Source organism: Anoplolepis gracilipes, unplaced genomic scaffold (assembly GCF_047496725.1).
Source record: "Anoplolepis gracilipes unplaced genomic scaffold, ASM4749672v1 Contig18, whole genome shotgun sequence".
Lineage (NCBI taxonomy): Eukaryota > Metazoa > Arthropoda > Insecta > Hymenoptera > Formicidae > Anoplolepis > Anoplolepis gracilipes.
In genome coordinates, this window is record NW_027328669.1 from 866,607 (window position 1) to 878,965 (window position 12,359).

Genomic DNA, 12,359 nt, shown 5'->3' on the forward strand with positions numbered 1-12,359 from the left:
TATTTTAATTCCTAAATCAACGAAAATTAGTATAAAATCTTCAGATTGCAGAAGAGTGTGGAAACCTACAGTTTCGAGAACAACTACATGTTAATAAAATACAACACTCTTTTAATAATGAAAAATTTATTGAAAGAAATTTTAATAAAAGTATTTTAAACACAAACAATAGTAATACCGATAGATATAAAAATATTAATTTAGTTAGCAATTCTTCTGAAATTAAACCAACACATTTTATGATAAAGATATAATAAAATTACCTTAGCAGATAAAATTGCTCATTGGATTATTAAAAATAATATCTCGCATAATTCTGCAAATAGATTATTATCAAAAATGAAATCAGAAAACTTGCTTGTTCCAAACGATTGTAGAACATTGCTAGAAACTCTTTTATTATGTAATATTGTAAATATGCCACCTGGTGCATATACAGTATGTCAAACAAGAGCGTGTTCGGTATAACTTCGTTGAGAAATAGTAAACTGAAATCTCTACAACGTAATTTATAAAAGGAAGCCCCCTCTACGTCGCATTATAGATAAAACCTCAGTTGTTGCCGAAATGTCATAAAAGAATATTGTGGCGGCTACAGGCCACCACAAGCGTCTGCAAAAGCGCTCGCAGCAGTACGCGCGAACGTCCGCGCGCAAAACTCGTTACGCGCAACGCCACTACGCGGCGCAAGCACGCGAGAGCCAAACCCGCGCGAACGCCCGCGCGCAAAACTCGTTACGCGGAACGCCACTACGCGGCGCAAGCACGCGAGAGACAAACCGCGAGTGGAATCCAGCACGCGGCATATAAGAGCCGACACCCACGCATCTCAGCAGCACGCCACGCTCTGCGAAACGGTACGGTACGCAGAAAGCGCGCACTTTTGAGCAAGAATAACGTCCAGAAGGAGCAGAATCCCGAGGCCGCTTCTCACGCCCCGCTCACCAGGGCCGATTAGAGAGCTTCCAAGGATTAGAGGCGCCCAAGGATTCACCCGACGCGCCACCACGGAGGGTCAGCTTCACTCTCATACCATGGAAGCTGACGCCCATAGACCTGCCTCCACTACGACGGATTCGCCGAGGAGCCTGCTGCACCCGTGGGACTTACGGGTGAGACGCTACACCTCACCATCATAGGCGTGGGAACTTCTTGAGCGCCTTTCCCCGCTGACTCCGTCGCCTCAACGGCCTACCACCAAGGAACAGGCCACGCAGACCAGCAGTACGAGCCGTATAAATAGAGGGACGCAGTGCCAGGCGGGCAGTACAGAGCGAGCCGTACAACACTCTGTATCAACGCTCGACAAGGCCTGCCAGTACGAGAGCAGCAGCGACTGGGAAGTTTCCACCACGGAACGCAGACCGAGCCCGAGAAACCACGGAGGGCTAAGGAGCACTCGCAACGGCCCAGGGAGCGTCAGGCCTCGAAGGCGGACGAGAATAACAACATAGACGACCACTGGGGGCTCGTGAGGATTACGAAGACGCATCCTCAGATCACGTGGCGTCCGTTACGCCAATAGGCAGCACAAACGGCCCTTTTCAGGGCCACCACAAAAGAGAAACCTTACGAAGAGACTACGTCTCATATGTATATATGTAAATAGAAAGAATAAAGCATCTACGATGTACGGACAGTCAAAGCCTCTCATTCTTCAAATACCATCCTGCGAGCGGATTTTTTATAACGTGCCGCCGGGAAAATAAAGAAAATAATAAAGATTACTTCGCGTAACAAAAAAAAAAAAGAAATAAGTGTTTATTGCTTGTTGGTTTTTCTGAAATTTTTTTCACGATATATTTCTTATAAATAGTCGGCAAAAATTAAGAAAATAATAAAGATTACCGAAATTTTTTCACGACATATTTCTTATAACGTGCCGCCGCGGAAATAAAGAAAATAACAAAGATTACTTCACGCAACAAAAAAGGAATATTCGTTTATTACCGTACATAACAAAAAAAGAAATTTAAACGTGAGAAATAGATTATTTCCAAAACTTTCTTTGAACTTACCGTTAATCCATCATAAAAGAAGAAAATATAATAATAAAACATTCTTTTGAAGGTTTTGCATTGTATTGTCCTATCGCATTTTGTTTAACAACCCAACCAATGCAAAATCAAAGAATTTTCCCCTCTTCCTAAAGAGGCGTTTTCTTTAAAATGTATAAATATGGTTCTCCGTATTGGAAAAAGTACATTTCAAGTTCCGAATTTGAATTTTATCCATCACGTGAGTTATAGTACAAATAATTATTATCATGACGAATCTTAAAAACATTGTAGAAATTTGCCTTTCACTGGCACAGAGTTTGTGCGGCCAGAAATTTGACAAATTGTTATCGGGATTAACAAGCGACGACGAAAAAATTATCGCGTCTTTGGAAAGTTCGCTGGTGAGTGTCCTAGCGTGGTGCTCGCGGTATTATTCCGCCTAAAACATTTTTGCAATTTTCACGAACTTTTGAATATCGCCGGAGAAGTTATCGAATCGCGGATCTGTTTTGGTGAGGAAGAGAGAGATGCTGGTGGGCACATAGAATTTCTTCGGCTGCATTTTCATCGATTTCTCCAGAATTCGAATGGTAAGTTTTTATTTTTACTTTTATCGGATTTAAAATTATAAAATATATTATTTAAATCAAACAATTTTTAGACTCAACGCGCCCGATCGCGATCGCGAGAGTCGAAAGAAATCGTCACCCTCGAATAAACGAAGATCAAACCGGTAGATTAAGTTTACGCAGGAGACGTCAAGCAGACACGTTGCCAGAGGCCTTCACGTAAGTTTTAACACATTTTATAGTAATGATGAAAAACAAAATATTATTTTTCAAATTTTAAAATACCGTACATTTCAGGACGGGCTCGCATAGTGTTAACTCCAGAACCTCCTGTTATCGATTTAACGGAGGGGGAAGAGAATGACACAGAGGAACCGCTTTCCGCAGAAGTTAGCTCGATTGACGAAGTGGTCATATTCTCCCAGCTTGCAAGTAAGTAAAAAATATTACATCAAATAAAAAAAAATAGCGTGAAAGATTTTTTTAAACAAGAGAAATAATACAATATTATTTAGATTACATCGCAGCAAACGAAGAAGTACGGAATGAAGACCTGAGAGAGGGAAATGAAGAGTCAGAAATAGAATCGGGCGAAATGACTGAGGAAGAAGAAAAAGAAGAAGAAGAAGAAGAAGAAGAAGAAATGAGAGAAGAGGAAGAAGAAATGAGAGAAGAGGAAGAAGAAGCGGAAGGCTGGATGAGGATGAGGAAGAAGAAGAAAATGATATAAATGACGTGTCAATGATAGAAGAAGGTAATAACTTAACACATTCTTTAGTTCTTCTCTTACGTTTAAATTTTATTTTAATTGAAAAAATTTTACTAGAAAACTTTTACTCAACAACTATCGTTTTCGACATTTCATACACGCCGGTGTACGATCCCTAAAGATATATCGACGTAACAGAAGGTTGGAGGGAGAATATTAAAACGAGTAAGTTAGCTTAACATAAATAATAACATAACAATTTTACGTTATTAACAAAATTTAAACGTAAGAGAGAAATATTTTACGAAATATTTCATCAAAATAATTTAATTATTCTTATTTTACACAGTACAGATCGGGGGTGGAAGAAGCGGCGTAATACAACGTCAACAACATCAACATCAACAAGTACGCGTAAGAGAAGAAGAAAATCAATCGCATGCAGATGAGGAAACACTTGACGCTGTGGAAAACGAGCCCGATAGAAGAGAAGAGGAGGGTGTATATACTGGTGATCAGGTAGAAAATAATTTTAGAAAGAGACAATAACGTGCTTAAATATATTATTTCATCCGGACATAAAGCATTTCGACATAATTTTAAATTTAAGGGCCGCCGCGGGTGGGCGAGGATACTGCGTTCCGTATAATTTAAGTTATCTCTCCGATAAGGGCGAGCATCGATGCTCTAACAAATGTCCGCGATGTAACGCGATGCCGCCGTGCGAGCAAACAGATACGCCACATATTAGGTGCAATAATTGTGGACGGGGATTTTTTAATCGTGAGTGCTTGGAGCGTCACCGTGCGCGGAAATCATACGATGGAAAATCGCAAAAAAGCGTTTGCGAAATTGTACGATTTTGTAATGATTGCAGTCGGTTAATTCAAAAAAATAAACAACACAAATGCGACATGGCTTATTGCGGCGTGTGTTGTCATTCTTTACAATCGCTGAACCACCTTTGTTATATGTTACTTATTCGGCGCGGCGATAATTCCAATCCTTATTATGCGGAATTTATCAAAGAGAATGAAGAGCAACAACAACGGAGGAACGGCGGCGAAAATAATTGTATGACCGCACGTAAAAAAACCGCGTAGCATTCGTGTTTTACGACTTTGAGACGAGGCAAGACGAAACGCTCCAAAGTACCACGAATATAAAAATTCACGTGCCTACGCTCTGCGTCGCTCATCAAATTTGCGAGTCATGCGCAGAAATAAATGAAACCTCGGTGCGAGATTCGGGAATATATATTTCATCGTAATCCCGTACAGGAATTTGTAGATTTTGTAACGCGTCCGACAAAATATTTTAAACAAATAATTTGTATCGCACATAACGCTAAATCGTTTGATGCTCAATTTATTTTACATCATATCGTGGAAAACCATATCTCGTTAGAGCCGCGAGTAATTTTAAACGGAACGAAAATAGTATTAACGGTGGGACGTACAAAATTTATCGATAGTATTAATTATATGCCGATGCGTTTATCCGAATTACCCAAAGCTTTCGGTCTGACGGATATTTCGAATAAAGGTATTTTTCCTCACTTATTTAATACTATCGATAATCAAACTTATGTCGGTCCACTGCCCAATGTACAATATTATTCACCTGATTCCATGCAGGTGAAAGAACGCGAAAAATTTTTGGCATGGCACTCAAAGATGACGCGTGCGAACTACGTGTTCGATTTTCAACACGAAATATTGGATTACTGCCGTAATGACGTAGATATTCTTAGACAAGCGTGCATGGCTTTTAGAAAGATCTTTTTACAGCGCGGGGATGTGTGTCCATTCGAGGACACACATCCCCGCGCTGTACAACTATTGCTTCTACGTGCATGAGAGTATTCAGAAAAAACTTTTTGCGCGAAAGAGAGATAGGTGTTATTCTTGCGGGTGGTTACAGACGTGTAAATATTCAGTTGCGCAAAGCTCTACAGTGGTTAGTGTGGAAGGAGCGTGAGCTCGATCATCGCATTATTCACGCAGGGCGAAGCAAGGAATATTGTTTACCTGATGGCACGCTTGTCGGTGGGTACTACGATACGTTGATGTATGTTCACTGTACCCGTATGTGTTGAAAACCGGTGCTTTTCCAATCAGGAATCCAACGGTATACATAGGCGAGGAATGAGTAGAATTAATCGGAATATCGCCAGGATATAATTTCGAGTCGGTCGGAAGGAATCGTTCGTTGCAGAATACTCCCTCCCCGCAATCTTTTTCACCCTGCATTACCCTATCGCGTGCAGAGTAAATTATTATTCGCGTTGTGTCGTGCTTGTTGCAAAACATTTTCTCAATCTCACGTACGCTCATGTACTTTCTGAACGCGAATTCGAAGGTACATGGATATCGTGCGAATTAAAGAAAGCTATTGAGAAAAGTTATTTTGTGACAGAGGTTAGTGAGATTTGGTAGTATAATGTCACTCGTTATAATCACACCACGCACCAGGGAGGTCTATTCGCCGGATATATAAACACATTTTTACAATTAAAGCAGGAGGCTAGTTGGCCGAGCGAATGCACAGATGACGATGCTAAAGAGCGATATCTTCGTGAATACGAGGAAACAGAAGGTATTGCTCTTGAGAAAAATAACATCGTACACAACCCCGGTTTACGTTTGGTCGCGAAACTAGCGTTAAATTCTTTTTGGGGAAAATTTGGTCAACGCGAAAACTTGCCACATATTGACATCGTTAAAACGCAGCAGAAATTAATGAGCCTACTCACTAGCCCGCAACACGAAATAACCGATATATTGCCCGTAAACGACGAAGTAATATATGTTTCGTCACGAATGCGACAAGAAGCAATCGTACCATCGCCTCTTACTAATGTAGTAATAGCAGTTTACACAACGGCACAAGCAAGATTAAAATTATACAGATATATATAAAAATTAGAAAGCCGCGTTTTGTATTATGATACCAAATCATGTATATACGTGAGTACCGGCGATCCTCAGGAATACGAACCGTATACGGGTAATTTTTTAGGCGATATGACGGATGAACTCGCAAACTACGGCGAGGGTAGCTATTAGAGTCGTTCATATCCGGTGGACCGAAATTTTACGCGTATGTGGTTCGTAAACCCGATGGACTCACTCGTGAAGTTTGTAAAGTAAAGGGTATAACTCTGAACTTCGAAAACTCGCGCTTAGTTAATTTTATTAGCATTAGAGAATTATTATTACAAAGAGAAAGAAAGGAACAGGCAGAGGAACAAGTAGAAAAAACAACCCCTGAATCGAGGATAAATCTTCGGTTTAAAGCCATTCGGCGCACAGTGTTTCATGATATAATTAAGCATGATGAAACAAAAAGATGTGCGCCTGTGCTATTAAAACGAAAATTTATAAAAACAAAACGATATTCTCTACCGTACAGGTATTTATCAGAAACTTGATAGATATTAACATACTTTCCTGTTCACTCCTCTAACTTTGCGTGTAAAAATATAGAATTGCGCACGTTTTCCGCCCACCCTGCGTAAAATATAAATATTGTCAAAATGTAAAGTTTTGTAAAATAAAATTTTAGTTTTAAATATAGCTGTAATTTTTTTTATAATAAAATGTAAATCTTAGTTTAGTTGAAAAATGTAAATATAGCTAATAAGAAAAATGCTATGTAAATGTAAATATAAAAATAAAAAATTCATTTTTAATAAAAATGCTGCTCCTATTTCCTCCCAACTTTTTATATTTTTTAGTTTTATTAATTTAGTTTTTAAGTGGTAAATTTTTTATTTAGTAAAACAATAATTTTTTAAAAATAGCGCGTACGCTCAATAACTTGTTATCGTGAGCATATATATGCTGGTGAGAGCATTTTTACTAAAGATACAGCTTATCACCGCGCCATTACATTCACCGAGATATTCGCTAGCGCGAGCACGCGACCGCCGCGGGTGTTGGGCCCCGAAACGTGGATAAGCTTATTCCTCTGCATTCCAACGTTTAACATTAAAAATTTATCGCGCATGCGCATTTTTAACAAGCTTATTATTATTTGTAAGAGTGACGCTGAACTTATTTCATTTATGAATTTGTGTGTAAATGCGCAATCGCTCATTTTGCAAAATGGATGTACGCTGGAAACATCCTTGGATGTCGATCGTCTGCGGTCCTACGGGATGCGGAAAAACGATTTTCGTGGAAACTTTCCTTCGAAGTTTCAATCATGTCCGATGTACGATTCAAAAGAATTTTATTTTATTACGCCGAGTGGCAAGATGCGTATCAGCGCTTACAACACGCTGTGAGTAAAAGAGAAGTAGAAAAGAAAAGCGCGCGAAGAAGCGGATACTTTAGCGGTAATAATACTTTGAGAAACGCGAAAAAAAATATAATCGAATTTCAAGAGGGATTGCCGCGCCCGGAAGATTATTCTAACGATCCGCTTTCTCCGAAATTGGTAATAATCAACGATCTTATGAGAGAATCATCATTGTGCGACGCTATCGTGGATCTGTTTACGAAAGGAAGCCATCATAAGAATCTCAGTGTTATTCTTATCTCGCAAAATCTGTTCCATCAGGGGCGTGGACAGCGTGACATATCTCTCAACGCGAATTATATAGTTGTTTTCAAAAATCCGCGTGATCGTGCCCAAATTTGTTATTTAGCACGTCAAGTATATCCTGACGACCCAAAGTTTATGGAAGAAGCATACTACGACGCAACCTCGAGACCGCATGGGTATTTAATGCTTGATTTGAAACAATCGACTCCAAACGAATATCGATTTCGGACGTGTATCTTTCACTGCATTACGTCTACGTACCTCGTAGATCGAACAATAGAGGAGGAGGTATATAAAAGGAAGGTGATTACATACGCATCTTGCCAGTCGCGCTATTACATCGTAATGGTAAAAGAGAATAAATATTCTTCGTCATTGTCGTCGCGGAATTCGTCGGAGCAATAAAAATTGCTAGACGATCAATCGGCGAGCGAAACGCATGTCTTTTGAAAACTTTATGCTATCTGAAAAAAAATCAAAGAGTGTCTTTCTTACGCACTGCAGATAAACTAATAAGTGCATACAAGAGTGCGCTTATAATACACTCAAAGGAAACGTACCGCTTGGAAGTAACGAAAAAAGACGATTAGCCAAGCATAAAACCATCCTACGACGCGTCGCGACAAAACGAGGTAATTGGAGAGGCAGAAGAAAGCTACTGGTACAACGGGGAGGATTCTTACCCTATCTTATTGCTCCTTTACTCGAGGTTATATTATTACAAATTATCGGGAAATGAAAAATTATACAACTTTTTATATCAGTTTTTTTCAGAATAAAAAGTAAAGCATTAATGATTACGATATTTGAATAATGGAAAGAGTTAAAAAAATGGTTTTAATTTCTACGGAAAATCTCGAGAGAATGCAGCGCATGCAACATCAACATCATCCGGAAATAGCACCCAGCGCATCATCGTCGGATAATTCGATAAAAAAAAAATCTGGAAAATGTTAACGAAAATAATAATACGGTGCAGACGCCTGGAACTATTTTATCGCGACTCGATACTGAGATGTGCCGTATTTTTAATCTCGCGACTCCCCGCGACAAGGGGGAAGATGGAAAATGTATAAGGAAGTATTTCAACGTTATCTTCACTTTGTTCGAGCTGCGAGAAAACGTTTACGCAAAGATAATGGCGAGGTAGATGAAGAGCAGAACGAAGACATGAAAGATTTGTATGATGACGATAACGATGAACTTTTGGAAACGCAAACTTTAATTAGCAGCGACGGTAACATTAGCGGTAGTAATGCTAGTAGCAGTTTCGGGAAAAAACGCGCTCAATCGGTGGAAATGATAAAACAAATAGTCGTCTCCGTGCCGAAATCTTATCATGACAAAGCACGCGCTCTATTGAAATATTTGGTAGACACCCCGGAATCTAAGATTAGCTGGAATAGACGCGGAGTTGTGACTATAGACGGTATAGTCGTAACGGGATCGAATATCTCGGATCTCATAAACGACGCGATACGGGAAAGAAAAACCGTAAAAGCAACCGGAAGAATTCAGTTTGCTCGATATTGCATGATATAAACACGCCTTCCAACCTCAAAAGTAATCGCGATTTGTTACGAGTTCATCGTATTAAAAATCCGGTATCTCGCGGGAGCTCCACTCCGAAGAAAACTCTGCGCTCAAAATCATACACTCGTAAATTAAACGAATCCGACGCAAACACGATATTTGTATACGCCGGCGAAGACACCGCCGATGAAACATTAACACACGATAACGAAGATTCTCCGTCGAAAGGGAAAAAAACGTTTACTCGATTGGATGAGACTCTAATGTCGGAATTCGAAAAACTGTATTACGACCCCTCGCACTACGCAGGGTATTCCGCGGTGGACAATTTATCGCGAGCCGTTAAACTGATTTTTAGTCGCAACAATGTTCTCGACTGGTTTAAATCGCAAGACGCGTACACGCTGCATCGACCGGTACGATGAAAATTTCCGCGTTTACATTATAACGTGACAAATATCGATGATTTGTGGGAAGCTGATTTGATTGATGCGAAAATGCACGCAGCTCAGTTTCCTTTCGCCGGGCTTAACGCGCGTATCGTTAAATCCTCGGTAACGTCGTCACGTAAACGTCGGCGATCAAATAAAAAAAGATTACTGAAAAAACCAAAGCGGAATAAAACATTAAAAAGCAAGGGGAGAAAAAAAAATCGCAAGTCAAAGAAAAGACTTAACTCCTCCACGAAACGTCATAAAACTTCTAGAAAGCGCACCATATCCGACATATTTTCTTAAACGATACCACGCTAAACACAGTAGACAACAAAAATATCGGTAAAAGATATTGATAAAAAATTTACGGTAAATAATCATGTCTTTTCTTCATACGCATTCGAGCGAGTGTTTAAAAAGTGAACTCGATCTTTTTTCTTTACCGCCCACGCAGACTAGCATCGAAAGTTCACAATGGATCTATTACAAACTCGTCAGCTCGCTCTCGGACGACTCGCCGATAGAATTCGTCATCCCAGGCCATGAAGAAAAATATTTAGATCTCACGCATACCATGCTGAGTCTTCGAGTGCGCGTGGAAACTAACGGCGACCTCGCGTCGCGAACGGAGGTACCACCGCCGCCACAGAGGTCAAAATAGGGCCCGTAAATCATTTACTCCACTCTACCTTCAATCAGATCGACGTGTATTTCAATCAAAAGCTCGTGTCGCCTCCGAACAACGCTTACGCGTACCACGCGTACATCAAGGCGTTGTTAAATTACTCTTCACCCGCAAAAACTACTCATCTAACCTCGAGTCTGTGGGACGCGGATACGTGGACGATCTATTGGAATCAAAAGGCAACGCCGCGCTCGTGAGACGAGTTCGATACATTCACGGAGAACGAGCGCTAGATCTTATAGGACATCTTCATTGCGACGTTTTCAATCAAGACAAATTTTTAATTAACGGCGTAGAAATACGCTTACGACTCGTACGTTCGAAAGATTCATTTTGTCTCATGGAAAGTAACAGTTTATCGAAAATTCATATATTGAATGCTAGCTTACTTGTGAGAAGAGCGAAAATAAGCGTCGGGTGTTACTCGCACACGCTAGAATGTTGAGTAAAGTTACTGCCAAAGTATCCACTTACGAGAGTCATGGTTAAAACTTTTACGATTCATAGCGGGGTAATGGTGGAATCAATAGATAATGCTATATTAGGTCAACTACCGAAACGAATAATAGTCGGTTTCGTCAATAATAAAGCATTTAATGGTGATAGGAAATTAAATCCGTTTAATTTTAAAAATTGGGGTATAAATTTCTTCTCGATGTATGTCGATGGTATGCAAATTCCCAGTAGGCCGTTACAGCCGGTTTTCTCGGTTGAAGAACCGCTTTATGTTGAAGCTTATCAAACGCTTTTTTCGGGGACAGATATCCATTTTTTGAATGAAGGAAATTCTATAAGCAGAGAGGATTATTTCAAGGGATATACGTTATTTGCTTTTGACCTTACACCCGATTTGTCCGCTAATTGTGCCGGCCATTGGAATCTTGTGAAACATGGAAGTTTGCGATTAGAAGTACGATTCGAGAGAGCTCTCGCCGAGACCATTAACTGTATTGTTTACGCAAAGTTCGATAATGTGATAGAAGTCGACGCGTCGCGTCAAGTCATCGTCGATTTTTCCGGCTAGTTTATCTATGCACGATTTATGCCTCGTAGTGTAATACTCGGTTAAAAATTCCCCCTCTAATTTCAAATAAAATATCGATATCGCCGTGTTTTCCAAAAACGTGTATTGTAACAAAAGAAGATTTAGTTTCATTCGAGACGTGAACGCGAGCGTGAAGAGGTTATACTTTGTCATTGCAAGCACATAAATTTTCACAATATGGACATAGTCATCGATATACAAGGTTTCCGTGATGTCAACGATAAATTTATCCCAAAGGAAGTCGCTATTGTCTCAATTGACGCCCCAATCGTCGGTCATTGGATTATGATGCCTCCATATCCATTTGGAGAATTATCCGCAAAAGCAAGACGAGAAAACAATTGGCTCTCGCAAAATTATCACGAGTGGTTCGACGGTGAAACTAATCTGAAATATTTTATTTCACATTTGCGCGAAATTACAAGACGTGTGCGTTACATTTACGTTAGAGGCAACGAAAAGGCAAGATACTTGCGGAATATACTTTCCAGAGATATAAATAATTTGGAAGATATCTCTCCGCCATTTAAAAACCTATCGTTAAAAGAAGAAGACGGACGATATTGCTCTCACCACGGATTTTGGAATTTTGGAATCTTCCGTTGCGCATTACACAATGCTTATAAACTAAAATACTGGTTAGTCACACAAAATAATCGTGATATCGACGTTACGTTTAGTACTCAAGTTAGTTGTAGTACTGAGAAAGATTGTGAAATATACTCCGAGAACACAGACAACGAAATCGCCGAGAAAATCGAAAGTAAAGATTATGTTTTTTGTGACATGAATGAAAATATTAAATCGAGTAATGAAATAGAGAAACAAAACCT

At 39.8% G+C, this 12,359-nt stretch overlaps 1 protein-coding gene and 1 long non-coding RNA gene across 2 annotated transcripts; both read left to right on the top strand.

Moving 5' to 3' along the window:
• The first annotated feature begins 2,785 nt into the window (after nucleotides 1-2,785).
• Nucleotides 2,786-4,043, top strand: LOC140675742 (uncharacterized). The gene is made up of 3 exons (XR_012048446.1): nucleotides 2,786-3,001; nucleotides 3,085-3,323; nucleotides 3,628-4,043. It is a non-coding gene; the product is annotated as an uncharacterized lncRNA (long non-coding RNA).
• A 6,952-nt stretch (nucleotides 4,044-10,995) lies between these two features.
• On the top strand, nucleotides 10,996-11,505 carry LOC140675774 (uncharacterized protein F54H12.2-like). The gene has a single exon (XM_072910385.1). It carries the CDS (start codon nucleotides 10,996-10,998, stop codon nucleotides 11,503-11,505), a length of 510 nt encoding a protein of 169 aa, XP_072766486.1.
• The last annotated feature ends 854 nt before the right edge of the window (nucleotides 11,506-12,359 follow it).

Coding starts and splice junctions, on each gene's coding strand:
- LOC140675774 (XM_072910385.1), top strand. CDS start 10,996: ATGGTGGAATCAATAGATAATGCTATATTAGGTCAACTACCGAAACGA.